The following is a 21,034-nucleotide window of genomic DNA, read 5'->3' as shown; positions in this document are numbered from 1 at the left end:
AATAAATAGGCGGGAGACTACGTGGCTCAGTTGGTTAACCATCCAACTTCAGGTTATGATCTCACATTTCATGAGTTTGAGTCCGAGTTGGGTTCTGTGCAGACAGCTCAGAGCCTGGAGCTTGCTTCGGATTCTGTGTTTCCCTCTCTCTCTGCCCTTCCTCTGCTTACGCTCTCTCTCAAAAATAAACAAACACTAATTTTTTTTAACAAATAAAAATAAGTAAGCAAATACATAGGGAAAAAACAAATCAGCAAAATAATTATTGACTCAGAGTATCATATGGGCAGACACTGTACCAATCTTTTAACTTTTCTATATACACTTGAAAATGTTCATAAAAATAGAAAAAAAAATTCCAGTAACCTCCCCCATCACTAAAAAAAAACAAACTAAGAGTATCATTTGACTTTTTCAAAACAAAATCCCTTTGTTTGTGTTTTTATGTTTTATGACCCTAGAGAAGGTAGGGAAGGAGAGGTGGGCTTGAGGGAGAGAAATTAAAGGGGCTAAGAGAACTTCCAAAAAAATAAAAGTGTCTATTTAAAGACAGAGAGAAAGAAATAATAAAGATTGGGGAAAACCAACTAGGTATGTGATGTGCCTCAAGGCACAAGCAAACACTCCCCCAGCCAAAATCATCCTTCAAACAGACATGAAATCCAGACAATTGCTCAACCTTTAGGGCAAAAGCCATGGAATAAAAGGTTCTGGTTATTTAAAAAAGCCTAGGCTTGCTTTAGCCAAGTCCCTTGGAGAGAATTCTTTCACTGCATTCAAGTCTGTCCATGACTACCTCTGGCCAAAGCAACAAAATGCAGCTCCCTCCTCCCCAATGTGTCCTCAAAGGAGCCCTTTCATTAGGGAGCACAAGACCAAAGGAGGCAGCCAAGTTCCAGAACTTACTTTCAGCATTACAGGTTTTTCTTCTTCCTTGTCGATTGGGATATTTGTGCTATGAACCCAGGTATTAGTGCAAAGGTGTCTGAGTCGGACATAGGAGTTTCTGGGGGGAAAAATAAAAGGGTTTGGGTGACAGGAATTTTTAGGTTCTCTAAAGCCACTGGCCTAGAATATATTCTATCAAAATAAAACGGGATACCAAAATGGTTTCCTGCTACACACACTAGACAATATAAACCGAGGCACAAATGAATGCACACCAAAATACGTTTTAATGTATTTACAATAAAAAATCATTCATAATGATTCTAACATTGTGATATGCTGTATTTCTAAATGTAAGATCACTCCTGTGAATGAATATCCCAGAACGGAGCATGAGACAGAGTAACAAAAACTATTTATTGACTATATATTAATGCATATCATGAGAAATGATAGAGCAATGCATGAAATTTTCCTATGGATCCATGAAGCAAAAAAGTAAAATTACCAGGATAAAATCTGAGCCAATATTTAATAATCTTGTGGTAAGGAAGGCCTTTGAAGCACACAGCAACATACAAGATTCATCAATTTTAAAAGTAAAAGATGGATACATCTTATAATATTGTTTACATTTTTCATCTTCCATAAAGCAAAAAAAAAAAAAAAAAAAAAAACCATCATGAACAAAGTTGAAAGAAAAAGGACAACTTGGGAAAATAAAAGAATAACACAAAGCATAAAAAAGTAATTAATCTGCATATATAAAGAGATCTTTAAATCAGTAAGAAAAAATGGGAAAAGTGGAAAGGAAAATAAGACAATGACATCAGCCAGTAATTTAATAAAGCAATATAAACTGCCAATAAACTTGCAAGTATACATTTAATTTCCTTAATATACAATTTACACAAATAAAAACTACGCATCTTTTTACTGAATGTCTTCCAAAGATCTTAAGAGACCGACATAACCCAGTATTTACAAGAGTTTAGGGAAATGACCTCTCCCCGCACTCACGGTGACAGTGTCAACAAGTTAAACTCTAGAAGGGAGTCTGGCACTTTGTAAAACAAATAAAATGTTCGCCAAATAAAAATCTTTTCAACTAGCAATCTCATTTTTAGATAGTTCACCTAAGAGATGACAACCCAAGTACAAACTGGGGCGTAAGTATGTTCAACAAGGCATTATTTACGGTAGTAAAAAACTAAACAATCCAATGTCTCAATAACAGACTAGCTAATTATCGTGCATGCAGTGGAATACTAAAAAGTTATTTAAAAAAGATCACAATCGATACTTATGTGGAAATATGTACAGAACATATCATTCAGTGAAAAATTGTTAAAAATAGCTTATAATTTTTATTAATGACAAATTATACAGAGGTATTCTGCATGCCCAGAGACTTGTCTAAAACTACATAAACCCTAATGTTAACAGTGTTTATATCTGAATGGTTAAATTTTACATAATCTTTATAATGCTTCTTTGCTCTCCATGATGTTAACACATTTTTGTGGCTTTACAATGGACATGGATAACTTTACAATATTTTCCAATTTTGCTTTAAGGAAGTAGTTGAAATAGTGGCATCATTTTTGCATCAGGAATCCACCCCATCAGTGAGACAAGACCAATGAACACCAAACAATAGTAAGTAACATGAAATGCAAATGAAAAAGCATTAAGTTGGGAGACAGTCAAGGTACGCACTGAAGCACTTTTAGAGGAGGACATCATTGAGGCTACACAAAGTCATGGACATTTTCTGATACAGAAAACTTGAATTGGAACTTTAAACACTGTTGGGGCTCGGGCAGACAAGGGACCAAAGAAGATATTTGCATTAAGAGGAATTTAGAGCAACGGTAGAGACATGGAAAAGAGGTGGGGGCAAGGGGCATCAAACCAGACATCTATCTTTAGTACACACTCTCTGCCTTCCGCTTTTGTTCATTATACCTGTCCTGAATATTCTAAGTAAGGGCAACCATAGTGATATTTAACTAGAATGAATATACATCAAACAACATGAAGAAGAAACCTGACAGAGATGTGCCAATTCTTTTTTGTCTGAGTGACATGGACTAATTCTCTGAATTTCAAAATATAACCAAAGCCTGGAGCTTAGCTTTAATTGGATGATTACCTTCTGTAAAGTTCTATGTCAAATTATATTTGAGACACAAAAGGGTGTTCTATCAATTCATCCCAAGTCTCATTCCCAATCCTTAACTCAAAAGTCATGGTATCAGGACAATTACAAAAGCAGTCACAAAGTTGGGTGCTCTCCCAGTGTTCATCTAAGAAATCTATTTTACATATACTGGAATTTTATTATCTTATTCAGTATACCCAGGATTTGCCATTATCCTTTTCACTTCGGCTTGGAAACATTCTTCTAACCATTGACTATCACAAAAATTCCTTTGCTGATAACATTTCAGAGACATTCATTTATCTACTTTCAGTCTTCCTCATCTTCAAACAAGCAATATTTAGCACAACTTTAAGATGCAGGGAAATGAGTGTACTACTCCTAAAGCTTTTTGATACCTCCACAGGACAAATGAATAGGAAGCCCATTCAATTCTGGCTCTCACGTTGTTGGTCAGGGGCAAGAATGAATAAAAATTTTTAAAGTTAAGACCAAGCTCAAGATCGTAACTGGTAATTAATACTAGTAGACCATGCCGGACACTTCTCCCATGGTGAATGCAAGGCTTCCATTGTTTAAGAGTTTAGAATCCATCTACCTATGGACAACTATCCACAAAGACAGTTTTCCAATTTGGCTATGTTACCTAAAAGCTTAGACCTCCCCTTCCTACAGCATCACGCAAATTTCCAACCCACTGGGGAATATGGCCAACTTGCTCACTCCTCTTGCCAAGGAAATGCATGAAACACCTTGTGATGGAACAATGTGGTATTTTACATCACAGGATTCTGTTTTTTGTTATCCCTTGCAAACTAAAACATTTAACATGTAAGATAAACGTCATTCCCTTGTCTCCTGGGAACCTGAACAAATTCATTAGATAACTTCCTGAAGAGAGGACACAACATATGGAAATTTACTTAAACCAAAATGGAAATGGGTTTTACAAACCTGTACCTATCTAGTTAACAAGTCAATGAGAAAGGAAGCTTTTAAAAGGCAATCTACCCTACCCAAATCATATTTAAAAAGGATCTCAGAATGGATCAAAGACCTAAGAGTAAAAACCAAAAACCATAAAAGTCTTAAAAGAAAACATGAGCATAAATGTTTGTGACCTTGGAATGTGCAATGGTTTAAGAAACTGAAAGCATAAGCAATCAAAGAAAAAACAGAAAGGACTTTGACAAAATTAAAAACTTTTGTACTTCAAGAGATACCATCTAGAAAGTGAAAAGACAACCTAGAGAATAGTCGAAAATTCTGGCAAATCACTTACCTGGTAAGGGATCTGTCTTGAGAAAAAAGAACACTTAAAACTCAATAATAAAAAGACAACTCAATTTTTGAAATGGGCAAAAGATAATGGGCAAAGGATGTGAAGAGATACTTCTCCTAAGATGATACACAAGTAGCCAATACGCACATGAAATGATGATGAACCTCACAGACAGAAAAATCAAAACCACAATGAGAGGGGTGCCTGGTGGCTCAGTTGGTTAGGCATCCAACTTTGGCTCAGGTCATGATCTTGCAGTTCGTGACTTCAAGCCCCGCATCAGGCTCTGTGCTATCAGCACAGAGGACCAGAGCCTGCTTCAGATTCTGTGACTCCCTCTCTTCTCTGTCCTTCCCCTGTTCCATGCTCTCTCTCTCAAAATTAAACATTAAAAAAATTAAAAAAAAAAAAAAAAAAGAAACACAACGAGATACCACCTCACGCTTACCCGGATAGCTCAAACAAACAAACAAAAAGAGTAACAAGTATTGGAAAGAATGTACAAAAAGTGGAACCCTCACACACAGGTGGTAGGAATGTAAAATGCTCGATCCATGTTGAAAAACCATCTGGCAGCTCCTCAAAATGTTACACAGAGTTACTGCATGACATAGCATTCCAGTCCTAAGTATGTACCCAAGAGAATGAAAACTTATGTCCCCCCAGAATGTGTACAAGAATGTTCAAAGTGGCATAATAGCCAAAAAGGCCAACAACACAAATGAGCATCAAGTAATAAGTGAGTAAATACAGGACACCTGGCTGGCTCAGTCAGAAAAGCACACAACTCTTCATCTTGAGGTCGTGAGGTTGAGCCCCTTTGGGCATAAAGAGTACTTAAAACATAAATAAACAAATGAAAGAGTAAATTTTAAATATATTAAAAAAAAAAAGGATTAGGTATTAGCCCTTTTTTCTTCTTCTTTAAGGAGGTTTCACACCCAGCATGGAGCCCAAATTGGGGCTTGAAGTCACAACTGTAAGATCAAGACTTGAGATGTGATCAAGAATCAGACACCCAACTAACTGAGCCAATCAGGCACTCCCAACCCTTTTTTTAAAAAAGAAAATAAGGGGGCGCCTGGCTAGCTCAGTCGGTTAAGCGACCGACTTCGGCTCAGGTCATGATCTCACTGTTTGTGAGTTCGGGCCCCGTGTCGGGCTCTGTGCTGCCAGCTCAGAGTCTGGGGCCTGTTACAGATTTTGTGTCTCCCTCTCTCTCTGACCCTCCCCGACTCATGCTCTGTCTCTCTCTGCCTCAGAAATAAATAAACATTAAAAAAAAATTTTTTTTAATAATAAAATAAAAAATAAATAAAAAAGAAAATAAGGGCACCCAGGTGGCTCAGTCAGTTAAGCATCCGACTCTGGACTTCAGCTCAGGTCACAATTTCCAGATTCGTGGTGCGAGCCGCCCATTGGGCTCTGAGCTGACAGTTCTACCTCTCTCTCTGCCCCTCCCTGCTTTCTCTCAAAATAGATAAATGAACATTTAAAAATAAAATAAAATAAAAAAATAAGTAGATGGGGCACCTGGGTAGCTCATTCAGTTTAAGTGTCTGACTTCGGCTCAGGTCATGATCTCAATGGTTTGTGGGTTTAAGCCCTGCAACGGACTCTCTACTGACAGCTTGGAGCCTGCTTCATAGTCTGTGTCTTCCTCCCTCTCTGCAATGCCCCCCCACTGTTCATGTTCTCTCTCTCAAAAATACACAAACATTAAAAAAAAATTTATAATTAAAAAAAACAAGTGGATAAATACAACGTGTTATAACCATATAATGAAATATTATTCAGCAATAAAATAAAATGAAGGGCTAAAATATGCTTTAGCATGAATGAACCTTAAAAATACTAAGTGAAATACACCAGTCACAAAAAAGCACATGATACATGATTCCATTTAGATGAAATGTCCAGATCAGGCAGATCAATAAAGACATGAAGCAGGTAAGTCTAAGGCTGGATGTGGAGAACAGGGAAATAACAGTAACTGAGAAAGGGTGTGGTGTTCTTTTTTGGGAAGAATGTTCTAAAACTGTGATGACAGTTGTCCAGCATTGTTCATAAAAACTACTGAATTGAGCACTGTAGGTGAATTGTATGGTATATGAATTATATCTCAACAAGTCTGTTACTGTAAAAAAACAAAAACAAAACAAAACAAACAAAAAAACTGGGGACAACTCATTCAGTTCAGCGTCTGACTTTGGCTCAGGTCATGATGTTGTGGTTCGTGGGTTCCAGAGCCACATCGAGCCTGCTTCAGATCCTCTGCCCCCCACCAGCCCCACCCCCCCAATCCAGCTCCTCTCCCACTCACGTATGCTCACGTGCTCTTTCCCTCTCAAAAAAAAAACATTAAAAAAGTATGTTTAAAAAAAAAATCAGTGTACATCAGCTCAATCAGGGCTTCCAAACCTGGAGAATGCAAAGCTGTGCACATACTTGGGATTTCCTGGAGGAACATCTGTAGCTTTCCCCCAGATTCTCAAGGAATTAACAACCCAGCAGAGTTGAAGAACCAATTGACAATTTTACTGGGTGGCAAGGAAAGGCCTCCTTGCAATGTCAAGTACTCTTCCACGTGGACACTGTCCTCCATTCATCACTCTGACGGCACAAGAGAAGGTACTCATCTAGTGCTCAGAGCACCCGCACTGCAGAGACCAGTCTCACTGACATGGTGCATTTCTCTGGGCCAAAGCAGGTGTGGAGAGGAAGAAATGAAGGAAACCAAAGGTCAGCAGATCTGCAGATGTCACACCTTGCTCGAATACTTATGCTGCCAACAGGCATTCGACTGCTCCATCCACCTAGGGGACTCGTGCTTTGGCCGCTGATACCAACTCAGCACATGCTGGTAGGTTTTTTTTAAAGACAGGCTTACAAACAGGGACTGGAGTCTACTAACTTCTGGGACATTCTGAGCAGGATCTTTGGGTCTCTCTAATGTTTGACTTGGATCTAAACGTAATTTTAAAAAGTGCATACACGGTCAAATGTCCTTTATGGAAAATGATCAGTAGTTAATTTGCATTAATAGGTTATTGAGTCTGGGTTCAGACTGTGGAATGAAGCTTCTCCTGCTGTCTCTGTTTGAAAAGTAACTGGAGATTGCAAGGGAGCTGTTAAATCTTACTATTTGTAACCAGGTATGTATATGAATCAGAATTTTGTTAATAGGGTGTCAAACCCCCAAAATACAGAAATGAATCAGACACCATGGCTCATAAAACAATGTAACTGCTTTCCATAATCCCCTATTTCACATTTTTCTCCTCATGAAAAAAAAAAAAATACCCGATATTTTTTAACCTAACAAATGTTATAAACTTTTATTTCTAAAACATTTGTATTCATTAAATACTTGTCTGTATGTCAAAAATAATGTGTAAAACCTACAAATGCCAACAAGAGTGCTACTAACCACTGCTGTATTCAAGAGTCAGAACTGCCCACACAACCCTATCTGTCTTAAGCATTTAAGATTTCGGACTCTGCAAAGGAACTGGCTGACATGTGAGAAGTTGCTTGAACTCTCTGAGCTTCAGTTTCTTTTTCTATAGGAAGGGAAAGATAACCTTTTGTGCAGATGAAATGATGTAACACAAAGTATTTTGCATTGAACATAGCATGCAGTCAGCATTCAATAAGTGTAAGCCATTACTAACAATACTGTGGCTGGTTTTGGAGTTAAGCATGACCTTTCATCCCATTTAGAAGCCAGTTAATCCCTCCACCAAAAGGCATTGTTATGCAACAAAACTAAGAGTCAAATTTAATAAAAGTACAAAGAACACTGGTCGGACATCTCAATATATTACTATATTCAGTGAACTGCAAATGTTCCTTTTTCCAGAATTTCTTTATAATTGTTTCTTCAGTTAACTAGGAGATCTCTCAAGTGTGGGAATGTGGACGAGAGTAGAGGAAACTAGAATTATGGAGCTACTTGAGGGGAGCCTGGGTGGCTCAGTTAAGCATATGACTTTGGCTCAGGTCATAATCTCACATTCTGCTAGTTCAAGCCCTGTTGTCAGGGGCTTCCTGCTGCTCAGAGCCCGGAGGCTGCTTTGGATTCTGTGCCTTCCTCACTCTCTGCCCCTCCCTTGCTTGCTCACTCGCTCTCTCTCTCTCTCTCTCACACACACACACACTCTCTCTCTCTTTCTCAAAATTAAGTAAAACATTAAAAATATATATATCAAGCTATTTGAGCTTATGGTTTTGACTTGTTTACCTCAATAAAGCACTTCTTGTCCAACTACAGAGAACTTACTAATTGATGAGCCATAAAAAAAAAAAAAAAAAAATCAGACACCATTCCAATAGGCAACCAGAACAAATCTTTTACAAGAGCTTCGAGAAAGGCAATGGTGATTTGGAACCCAAGAAGCCCAGCCCGGCTACAGATATCAGCTCTGACTTACTTGGGATAAGTCATTTTAGAACCCTACCTTGGGACAAGGCTATCACCTCCACGGAGAGTGGTGGGGTCCAGCTCAAAAATGGAGGAGATGTCATTGCCCTCAGGCACAGAGACCAGGGAGTACACCATCTTTTCTTGGGCATTTCGCAACCTGCTTCGAGAGGCATCCTGATCAGGATCCACCTGAGGAGGAAAAGTCATCAAGTCATGGATTCTGTACACCAGACCCTTCACTCACTACAATCACTGCACAGTCCACAGGAACAGGGAAGAAACAATAGTGAACATCAGCAGTTGGCAGGAAAAGAACGAGAGTTTCAGAGCAGTCATAAAAGATGATAATCGGCCACCCACGCCAAGAATACTGACACTCTACCTTCTTGTGTTGCAATAAAAATGTTTAAACAATGCAGGGTTACAATAACAGATGTCCATGGAAAGAGTGCTATAGGTGACGAAGAAGTCCATATAGCTACATCCGTCTGCAGCAGTTGGAAGAGAAAAGAAGCACTTTGAGAAAACTCATCCTGTGGATTTGGTTATGGGACACTGTGTTAATCTACAGTTCAATTGTCTAGCAATAATATGATACAGCTACTTCCCAGGAGGAAAAGGAAAATCAAGTAAGCCTGAACCCAGGTGTTCGTAAACAGAGATCCCAGTGTGGCCAAGAAAAATATCTGAGAAGTCAGACTAGCCCTGAAAAAAACATTTGAAATTAATCACGGAGTACTGCCAATGACAATTCAGGGGAAAAGAGGCCTCTGTTGCGATGTAAGGGATTTGGCGGAGATTGAAGAAAATCTCTGACAGTCAAGACTAATGAACAATGAGGAAAGCTTTCCTGAGAAACTGTTAAGAACACATTCTAGGCTCCAGAGCCCGTCTGCCTGAGCAGATCTAAGCACCAAGCTCAGACTACCGCGCCTTTTCATATGCTTTGCGAGGTCTCTCCCAGAGCTGAGACTCTATGTGGGATTATTTTTAATTTTTAACAGCCTTATCCAACAATATCCACCTGCAACTACCAGGAAAAACACATTTTCTTTGTCACTAACTTGCTTTGCTTGAGCTGAGGCACTGACTCCTTTCCAAACGGGAAATGGATAAAAGAAAATTAAATCCAACAGGCAAAGGAGAGAGCTTGAGAGAATTTAATTCCAGGGACTAACATCTAAGATGGAGGGCAACAGTGTGCTCTAGGAGTTTATCTGCAGCCCCAACTTTTGTATGGGTAAAGGAAGAAGGGAGTGGGGGGGTGGAGAGGAAGAGAGAGGAGGGATGAAGGGATAGAGAAACAAAGAAAATACAAATGGTTCTTTTAATACCCAAAGGCTCTGTCTCCTCCTTGCTATACACTCCTCCAATATCTTATAGCGCTACCTTAACAAACCCACAACTTGTTGATCTATCTACACTCAAGTAGGAACCAACTAGAGAGTACCAAACATCTCAGTTCAAGAAAAAAGAACTCTGAATAGAATTTGTCCTCTTCTAACCACTTTTACCTGCAAAGTCTTCCACATCACTTTCAAAATAAACCCTGACCCGATTCTGGTCTGAGATAAATAGCTCAGCGTCTGAGCTCAGTTCAGCTTCAGACCTGCCAGCAGACTGAAGAAAAATTGAAATTGCATGAAATGCACTCTATCTGGACCTGTGACTGAGCAACAGCATCTTCATGTTCTTTGTGTTCAGTCGGCGTTTGCCACCTAGTGGGAGGAAAGGCACATGTACAAAAGGCTGTCAGACAAGAGCTAGTGTGCGTGGGGCTCATTGGTGCTGATGAATTGAGAAGGACAAGCCCAAGAAGCTAAGTAGGATTCCAGGTGAAGATTCCCACGAGCACTGGGTGCCAAACCCAGGGAAGTAGGTGACCCAGAACAGAATCAAGTTTCCTCCCCCCAACTTTTACAACTCCAGCTTTTCTGCCCAAGTTTCCTAGCCAACAAGAGGGGGAGGGTTGCCAAAAAACTCCTTCCTGCCTCCTTGCAGGGGCAGGAGCTGTGCTGATGGCCTTGGGGGTACAGGATGAGCCCCCCCAACCCCTCCTCCCCATGAAGACTAACCACCCATGCACCATTCCAGAGCAGCCAGGACAATGCAGTCCAGACCTGCACCCAAGCCTGCTGGCACATTCCACCACCATGGCATGTAAAAGCATGTGAAAGATAAAGAGATGACTGAACTCTCAGAGACCCGAACCAGGTGATGAGTTAGGAGCACTCTCTGGTTCTTTACTGGTCGAACAAAGATCATAAAATCTCCCCTAACTCCTTCACGCAGCTGCTGTGCAGCCCAGATGAACTTGTGGACATAAAGGCACTAAAAATGTTACTGATCTGATGCAACTTACATAAATGCCGCTTACTGAGAGCTTACTAAGGGGCCACGTCTTATGCACACATTACTTCGTCCTTACAACAAGCGTATCTATCCACCACTCTTACAGGTGAGGGAATGGAGGCCCAAGGAGGAGCAAGGAGCTTGTTTAGTCACACAGCTCATACATGATGGATCTCCCATTTAAACCCAGGTCTGCCTCTCTTCCCTGCCCTGCTTTTGATCATTATGTTCTTCCTCTTGCACTACAAATGCCAGACCTCCCCTCGCACATCAGCAGTCCAGGAGAGCAACCCCATTACTCACAGAGCTCAAGGTTCAATTGCACATCGGCTCTCAGGGACAGAAGCCACAGCTCTCCTTCAAAGTAATCTCAGAGGGGAGACTTGCTCTGTGTGACAACTCCGATGGCAGCACTAATACCCATAGATTCAAGTCACGCAAAGCCAATTTTTTCTCTCAAAGTAAAGAAGGTGCAGGGACGAGAGCTGCCTTATGAAAAATAATACTGCTTCCAGCCCAAGCCTTCCAAGACAAGCCACATGAACACCGTGCACAGATGGTGGGCAAAGATTTTCCTGCACATTGGCAGAAAGTTGGACCAGGTCAGCGCTGTCTACCTTCCAGTTAGTTGCAAGGGCAGCTTTTACAATGAGCTCTACAGATTAAAGGAGCAGGATGCCCCTGAGCTCCCTCAAGAACTGGGAAAGACCAAGTACAGGAATTAATGATGTGATGCCCTTAGAACTCCTCTTCTTTCCTTCCAAAGCTAACATTGTATTCAAACATAACTACAAGGTTCACCCTTCCCACAGAATTCGTAGTTTCCAAAGACAATTGCATCCTGTATTATCTCCACCCCAAACCCCTTTATTAACGTATCCACTTGAAAACCTTTCAATTCTTTCAAAATTTTACCCCCCAAAAACAAGTAACCTCAATACCTGCTACCATATCCCACCAGAGATGACTACATGAACACACCATCTCAAACACAGTAGCAAATGTTTGCTTTGTTGTTGTTGTTTTTTTTCACCCTAGACAAGAATGAAGCACTCCACAAGAGAAGTGTTCTATTGATATCCATCATTTTCATGTAACACAACCACTGCCCTCTTTAACCTGTAATTGTAGACAACTAAACCCCCAAAGGCCTCCACGTCAGCATGAATTGGCAATATGGCCTCCAAAGAGAGATCCTGTTGGAATTAAATTTCAAACCACATTATGAAATCTATTTCTGAATTTGCATAAAGGACAGATGGTTAGACAACTGAGCATCTAAGCAGATGACAGGAGCACCATGCCTCATGTGTTACCTCCCTCCATCACCTACATGATACTATCACAAACTCATTCCTTGAAAAAATCTGAGACAGTCATAGTTTGAGGTCAACAGCAATAGAACACTCATTTGTAGAAGACCGACTTCTAAGGAGCCATCCCTGTCTCTAATCTAGGAGCATTCCCAAAGATACCATCAGCTTCTCCCACTTAAAGGTGGAGATCGCTTGACTAAGCACACAGAAAGAGCATCATCACTGGAAGTCTTGGACCAATGGAACACAAGGAGTAATGACTGCCTTCAAGGGAAGCATAGAACAAGACCCTCTTTTAAGGCTTCCTAATGGCTCCCCTTCCCCAGCACTCAGTGACAAGTGGCAGTTTCTTAAACAGGGTTCCAGATCACTTGGCCTCACCCTACCAGATGGAGACAAGAAGGCTCTTGCTCATACTTACTGAGGGCTGAAACTCCAGGCATTCTTCCTCAAAGTCAGGGTCTACCTGATGAAAAAGAATCATTAGGAAATTAAAACATCCATTGATTTCTCCAGGACTCGGCCCCACTTGCAGGAGACTTCAAGGCCCGCGAACATCTCTGAACAGCTAAAATCTTGTCCCTTCCCTCTGTTTATGAAACCAGCATGCCACAACCACATACGTCACATAAGTACAACACACATGGAACGATCTACCAGTTACCAATAGACGGCTCTCAAGTGTCGACAGAAGAACACAATGAATTCACTAGCAAAGCAACAGTTAAATGCCTGAAGTAAATAAAAGATCAGTATCCAGTCACTGATAGTCCTGCTTCGTTTTAGTTAGAAATAAAAAAAAAAAAAAACTAGAAATAGTTTTAGTTCGTGGCCTCCAGCAAGAGTTACACTCGCTTCAGAACATAACAAATAATGCAACCATCAAGGAGCTTTGGCAAACCATGTAATCAACATTTCCTCGCAGCTGGTTAGCTGGGTCCAAAATTCCATATGGCACCATTTTAAATTTCAACTTAGTGTTGATCTTTGGTTCTTAAATATTTCAAAATCATCAGTTCCTCAAGTATCAGGCATCCCAGGGGATTCAGGACATTTAGATTCAGCCTTCCTCGGGGTCAGGTGCAGAAGCAATACTGATACCCAGGCATCACACTGAGAATCTCTGAGCCATCCCACCGTGAAACCAGACAACAGGAGGTATCTTTTGATGTACATCTAGAATCTGATATGAGTAGGTATTGTACATCTTCCAGCAGATCAGAGTAAAACTCAGCATCTGTCACAGTATGATGGCTCCTTAACTTAACACAAAAATTAAAAAGTAAATTCCTCCTGTCCTTCAGCTTTGAGTTTTGCCTTTCCCCAAAAGCCTTTTACAGACATTTAAGCTAAAGTTAATTTCCTTGATTTTTGGCATTCCTGCAAGTAAAAGATAAGGCCCTGCCTATTTCACTAATGCCTGAAAACCACAATACTTTATAAAGTTGTCTAATTCTTTATGTGTCTTAATGCTTCCGGCTTTACAAAGCATGTTTCCCTACAGCTGAGTCTTGGACATTCATGTTAGGAGCAGGGTTGGTAGATAAGATGTGGGGAGAGCAGAATGCAAGAGCAAAAATTTCTATAATCCTAAAATCCAGATTAGCATTCTTTTCTTTAAAAACAAATCTACTCTCTTAACTTTCAAATATAAAGTACAGTATTAGTAACTACCATCATCATGCTGTACATTACATTCTCACGACAGCAGTATTTTCTAACTTACTTTCTCCCCCACATCTTGATCAACATCCCTGTGAACTACTAAAATGTGTTTATCATCTTTACCTTTTCTTGTCTACAAGCAGGAAAATGAGGCAGGAGGAAACAGAAAAGCAGAAGGAAAAACAAGGTGACTGAGCATTACCCCAAGTGTCTAACTACCCAATGGCCACAGGTAAATGAAGAAAAAGCAATGTATCGGCCTTGAAAGAGAGAGACACGGAGGCCGCTACTTACCTCTGCTGCTAAGTAATGCCCAGTAGCAAGATGCTTGAAACGGAAGAGGCTATTCCAGTATCCGGCTCCACCCCGACATGGGTCATGTTGGACTACCTGCAAGGGGAGGAATGATGAACAGGAGTAGAAGAAATGTCAACCCATGCTAAGATAACACGGACACTTCACACATAGATCACAGTTCAGGAGTCATATTGATTAGCCGAAAATCTTCTAAGAAAGCCACTGCAGTGATCATATGTAATGTCAGAGCTCAAACGTATGGAAATGTCATGCTTCTCCTAAGAAGATAGTCTCCAAGTTAATACAAAATGCTTATAGTAAAAAGTTGAGGGGCGCCTGGGTGGCGCAGTCGGTTAAGCGGCCGACTTCAGCCAGGTCACGATCTCGCGGTCCGTGAGTTCGAGCCCCGCGTCGGGCTCTGGGCTGATGGCTCAGAGCCTGGAGCCTGTTTCCGATTCTGTGTCTCCCTCTCTCTCTGCCCCTCCCCCGTTCATGCTCTGTCTCTCTCTGTCCCCAAAATAAATAAACGTTGAAAAAAAAATTTAAAAAAAAAAAAAAAAAAAAAAGTTGAAGGGAAGGGGTGCCTGGGTGGCTCAGTCGGTTGAGCGTTCGACTTCGGCTCAGATCATGATCTCATAGCTCGTGAGTTTGAGCCCCGCATCGGGCCCTGTGTTGACAGCTGAGAGCCTGGAGCCTGCTTTGGATTCTGTGTCTCCTTCTCTCTCTGCCCCTAACCCACTCGCATCCTGTCTCTGTCTCTCTCAAAAATAAACATTAAAAAAAAAATTTTTTTTTAAAGTTGAAGGGTTTTCAGGTTATTAGGTTTAATGATAATGAAGTAGAAGATTCTACAATTCATCCATAAAAGACATGACAAATGAAAAGAAATTTCAGAGAAACTGTAAAAGCATGCTTATGCTGGTATTCATGTGCTGCAATACATAGATAGACCTATGCTCTGAAACTTGAAGCTCAGAGAGCCAGGGGTCAATTTACCCTAAAAATCCATGTAACTTCACCGTCTGGTCATGATAGAGTAACTGGCAATGGCAGCTGATGTCATGAACAATTAGTCACTGCACAAAATATATAAACTTGCCATAGACACCTAGAATACCTAGAAAACTGGATAACACATAGGAAACAACTGTGTTCAGATGATGGACAACAGGTAGTATATAATTGTGATCCCTGAGTAAAGGGAAACAAAGTGATCTCCATGATTTGTCCAGCTTTCTGCTTTAAGGTCCTCTCTGGATGATACCACTGAGAGGGCGAATCCAAGCAGAAGACACTGGTCTGAGTCGAGGAGGCAAATCAGAATTTAGGGAGACTGAAGTGTCTGGAATGTGTGGGGGCAGAACACAAAGCTTCCCACAGAAGCTCCAGACATCTACGCAGGGGCCCCCACCAGTCTTTGGTTGATTACAAAGTTGCGGATGTGTAAGGTGAAACCAGAAGGCCAAATGAAAAAATAACAAGGAAGCTGTGAGCTCCACGTTCTCAGAGCTCATTCTCAGAGCTGGGATGTGTTCTGAGAGACTCCATGGAACACCTGGGGCATTCAGTAAAAATGTCAAAAGGGTGACACCTTAGTATCAGGGCCAATCCAGGCCTTAAAAAAGGACTGGAACATACTTGACTTAACAAAGCTTTAGGGGCGCCTGGGTGGCTCAGTCGGCTCAGCGTCCGACTTCAGCTCAGGTCACAATCTCACAGTTCGTGGGTTCGAGCCCCGCGTCGGGCTCTGTGCGGACAGCTCAGAGCCTGGAGCCTGTTTCAGATTCTGTGGCTCCCTCTCTCTCTGACCCTCCCCCGTTCATGCTCTATCTCTCTCTGTCTCAAAAATAAATAAACGTTAAAAAAAAAAAATTAAAAAACAAAAAACAAAAAACAAAGCTTTAAAATAAGCCTCCGAAGCATTGAACTCATTCACAAGTAACTGTACTGTCTGACAAAACAAAACTCAAAACTTTTTTCTTTTTTAAAGGAAAGATTTTTTTTTTTAATGTTTGTTTATTTTTGAGAGAGAGACAGAGTCTCTCGCAGAGAGAAAGGGAGACACAGAATCTGAAGGGAGGCTCCAGGCTCCCAGCTGTCAGCAGCACAGAGCCTGATGTGGGGGGCTCAACCTCACAGACCGTAAGATCACGACCTGAGCCAAAGTCAGATGTCCAACTGACTGAGCCACTCAGGCGCCCCAAAACTCCTTAAAAGAAGGCAACAGAATGCAAACACTCCACATAGAGTGCACTGTCTCTCTCCCTCTCAGTGTTTTTTTTTTGGCACTAGTATCCAAATCACACATGAAAAGTCATTCAGACTCTTTTCAGTATATAAAACTCTGTGCGGAGTACAATGGTGGCATCAATGATCAATGACCAAGGTCTGGCTCACAAGGAGCTTATAACCTAGCAAGATTGATAGTGTCTCTATGTAAACCCTAACCCTAAAGAACTACCAACAAGTGCTAGGTGTATAAAGAGAAGGAGGCAAAGCAGAAAATATGGAAGAGGAAGGAAATGAAAACTTCACATAGATTCCTCTCATAATAAAAATAGCGCAAATTTGTCTATAAAACAGGCAAGATAAACCTGAGTATTACAACATCCACAGTAAAGGGGAGGTTAAGACAATTCTTTAAATAGGCAAAATATGAGAACAAAAACTTCAGTGAAAAAGATGCATTGATGAAAAATAAACACATGAAAAAATGCTCAATATCATCTGCCATTAGGGAAATGCAGATTAAAAGCATTAAGATGGCAGCGTGGGTGGCTCAGTTAGTTTAGCGTCTCTTAATTTTGCCTCAGGTCATGATCTCACTGTTTGTGAGACTGAGCACCACATCAGGTTCCGCACTGAGCATGAGCCTGCTTGGGATTCTCTCTCTCTCCTCTGTCTGCTCCTCCCCAACTCTCTAATAAACATGTGAAAAGAAAGCACCACAAAATTTCACCACACACCTATTAAAATGGCTACCATGAAAAAGACTGACGTGCCAAGTGTTGGTGATGATGTGGAAGAACTGGGACTTTCATACTCCGCTGGTAGGAATATAAAACGGTACGAGCACTCTGGAAAGCAGTTTGGTAGTTTCTTTTACACATATATCCACCATATAATCCAGCTATTCCTTTACTAAATATTTAGCAAAGAGAAACGAAAGCTCATGACCATAAAGAGACTTGTACACATTTAAAACGCCCACAGAAGCTTTAGTTGTAAAGCCAAAAGTTGGATCAACTCAAATGTTCATGAACAGATGAATACATTGTGGGATACCTTACGGTGAAATACGACTCACCAACAGAAAGGAATGAACTATTGATACATGCAACAACATGAATCTCAAAATAATTATGCAGAGTGCAAAAAACAAGACCAAAAAAGGTTATATACTGTCTGACTCCATTTATACAAAGTTCAAGAACAGACAACACCCAACCATGGAGATGGAAATCAAATTACTGGTTACTTTTCTAGGAAAAAAGACAAGACAGTTCTGAAAAGGAGGTTCAAGGGAGACTTCTAGGTGCTACTAGTCTTCTAGTTCCTGACCTGGGTGTTGGTTACATGACTGTATGTGTACGTAAAAATTCATCAAGTTGTGTCTTTTTGACCTGGGCACTTTATGTCTGCTGTATCTCAATAAAAACATACAACAGTTGAAGGAAGGAAAAAGAGAGGAGGCAAGCCAAGACAAAAGCATGTACCCCAACAGCTGCAGTTAAGCAGAGAGGAGGACTTTGGGGGAGGGGCCATGTCCCTGCCGATCAGGCCCTAGTCACCTCTGTCACCAAGCACTCATGCCACTGACTCTTGGGTTCGACCTCATCTCTCTCCACCTCCTCTCAATAAATGACATGCCGTGAACAGAATCATCTATCTCCTCAAGCGGCACACTGACTACATTACTCCCCTTCTCAAAACTACTCTCCAAGCTCCTCCCCTGCTTATGACTTAAATCCCAGCTCCTCACAGCCTGGGTGTGAGCCCTGCAACCTCTGGTCTCTAAAACCAGTTTGTTTCATTTCCCTGCCTATCCTTTCCACCCCACCAAAATGGGATGTTAAGCCTGATCTCCAGACCGTCTCACATTCCCAATTCTGCACCACTGTCCGATACGAAGTGACCTTCACTCTGTGTATCTCTGCCTTTGGAAATACACATCACTCTCTAAGTACCAGATCAAATGTTACCTTCTTCACCCAACCTGAACTCCTCCCTCCCTCATCTCGATCTCCAGAGCACGGGACACGTGCCTCTACCCACTTCGCCATCCAGTGATCTGGGTATCTTTCTACCCTATCAATGACAGGAGACACCTCTGTATCATGCTGAATAGGCACTCAATAACATATTGTTGTGACAGACAAATGAGCAAGGGAAATTCGACACAGAAGGAAAAGATGATACGATGCCTAAGAGAAACAAAGGTCCAGTTCCAGTTGCCAGCTTGCTTCCAAAGTAGACATCATTTTCCTCCAGCAGCACATCCAGCTTCCTTCAGATATGGTATGGAACACTTGTTTATCTGTTATCCTGACCCATTTTTGGAAAGAGGTGGGCTTATGTACCCTACAGGCCCACGAGTCCTCGCTCTCCCTCTCTGGCCCCACCTCTTACCTCCACCTCCCACAGGGCCTTTGAACTCGTGGCAGATGTAGCTGACTGCCGGCCGGTAGTTCTCAAAAAGACATGCTGCTTCTTCCTGTGCTCATCACAGGTGAGGAACTTCTCCTGCTCCGCATGGAACAGCCTTACCACGTCACCCTGAAAGTCAACGCATGGAGGAATTAAGGGAAACCAATTCTAAGAGAGAATTTAGCTGCTGCCCCATATAGAGCCGAGTGCTGGCAGCCCAGAAAGTATCCAACTCACCCCCTTCAGTATGTCGTCTTTGTTATCGCTCCATTTCATGAAAAGGACAATTTTCCAGCTAGTATTGCAGTTGACAGAATTTACCTGGAAAACAGATGACAGTTATTATTTTGTTTTTAATGTCCCTCACAACAACTGTGTCTTCCAGCCCAAAAGCCCTAACATTAAGATCACAGGAACTGCAAATTCAACTGGCCTGTCAGATGGGTTTGGTAATTGATGGTGCATTTGTGCCAACCACCATGTATGCCCAAAATGACTCCAGGAACCTTGCTCCCTGACCTTCTTCTCCAAGTCTCTTGTTCTGTAGCCGAAAAGTAAAAGCTCAATAAAAACAAGTACTAACAAAAGCTATAAAGGTAAGAAGCGTCCAGGGAATACATTCTGAAATGTGAATGATCATCACCAAAAGCAGCAGCCACTGCCGGAACACTAATTATGTGCCAGGCGTGGGGCTACCATCATGCCCATTTCAGAGATGGGAAAACTAACGCACAGGGAGATAAGGGAGATGCACACTAACTAACCTACAGACATGGAGCTAGGGAATGGCAGATAGGGGATTTCAATCCACATCTACTGGACTCCAGAGCTGATGTTTTCAACCATTAGACAAGTACTTTTGTCACAATCAAGTCACTGTCCTTTTGTCTTATAATTACCAATTTGAGACCAACGAGAGGTCCTGCCAAAAGCAACCTAACACTCTTGCAAGGTTGCTGATGGCCTGTAGCAAACCCACCTTAGTCAGCCAAAGGCAGGCTCTTAAGGGAGACCAATTGGAAAAAGGTGCCCCTCTGGCCAGAAAAATTTTGTACCAGGGCACTTTTCTGGCTGAACAAATTAGACAACAATCCCCCAGTGATATGAGGCTTAGTACACTGAGCCCCAGGGTAGCTACCAGCCCTCACCCACCACCCACTGCCTAGGCTTGCACATCACCACGTGACAACACTGATTCTGGGCTTTGATTGCTTACCTGAAGAAGAGGTATGCTGCCCCAAGTCAGTCATGAGGTCACTTTCAGCACGCACATGTTTTGGCCCCAGGAAGGACTGCTCTTATAGCATATGCCTACCCACAAGCCATAATGGAGTTTCCCTTACCTCATTGCAGCCTGGGTTATCCACCAGCTGATGGCTGCTGGCATGTAGGGGCTGGCCAGCATTGACGGGGTTCAGTACAACCTTGTCACCTATGACCACCTGGCAAGGAAGAGACCAATAGAGCTTTTCACCAAACAGGTCAGAAGTGGTGGAGGGCAGGTGAGCATTCTTAGTCTTCCCCTTAAATGTGGCACATCCTAAGCCAGCAGAGCTGAAGCCTTCGTAGTGCGGGCCAGGCACAGAAGTCCGATAGCACCTGTCCAATCCCTGGAGAAATGCTACAACCAGCATAAGACGCCACTTCCGGCTGTCAATATCCCCTTTTCCCTATGTTAACAGATACATATAAATAAGTCCTAACTAAATATTTGGAGTAGAAGCAGAATACTGTCTGAAGGAAGTCTATCTCTGAAACAATAAAGCTGTAATTTTATAGATCTAAAGCAATGACTTTCATACTTTTTTGGGGGCAAAGTCACATTAAGAAATACTTCTCCATTATATTCCAGTCATACCTATTTATGTGCACATATGTGGGTGTATGTGTACATATATAGATATACACGTTTATATTTACCTGAAACAGAAGTTCCCTCCCTAAAACAATACTTACCTCATTATGTTTAGGACAGCTTGATACTATCTATTCTATTC

At 41.5% G+C, this 21,034-nt stretch overlaps 1 protein-coding gene across 6 annotated transcripts in view; it reads right to left on the bottom strand.

Annotated features, from left to right (window-relative positions):
• ITPR1 (inositol 1,4,5-trisphosphate receptor type 1) overlaps window positions 1–21,034 on the bottom strand; it is a 328,400-nt gene that overhangs the window by 174,857 nt on the left and 132,509 nt on the right. For 3 of the 6 annotated variants that reach the window (XM_045493609.1, XM_045493610.1, XM_045493612.1), the window contains exons 8-14: window positions 20,381–20,479; window positions 19,275–19,358; window positions 19,020–19,166; window positions 14,388–14,483; window positions 12,850–12,894; window positions 8,795–8,949; window positions 907–1,006 (exon numbers count right to left, since the gene is read on the bottom strand). In XM_045493609.1, the coding sequence (XP_045349565.1) occupies window positions 907–1,006; window positions 8,795–8,949; window positions 12,850–12,894; window positions 14,388–14,483; window positions 19,020–19,166; window positions 19,275–19,358; window positions 20,381–20,479 (726 nt within the window). The remainder of the gene's footprint in view (window positions 1–906; window positions 1,007–8,794; window positions 8,950–12,849; window positions 12,895–14,387; window positions 14,484–19,019; window positions 19,167–19,274; window positions 19,359–20,380; window positions 20,480–21,034) is intronic. The other 3 variants (XM_045493611.1, XM_045493613.1, XM_045493614.1) reach the window with 1 other exon arrangement.

Source organism: Leopardus geoffroyi, chromosome A2 (assembly GCF_018350155.1).
Source record: "Leopardus geoffroyi isolate Oge1 chromosome A2, O.geoffroyi_Oge1_pat1.0, whole genome shotgun sequence".
NCBI lineage: Eukaryota > Metazoa > Chordata > Mammalia > Carnivora > Felidae > Leopardus > Leopardus geoffroyi.
The sequence above is the reverse complement of the archived record's forward strand: the minus strand, read 5'-3'. Positions and strand labels throughout refer to the sequence as shown.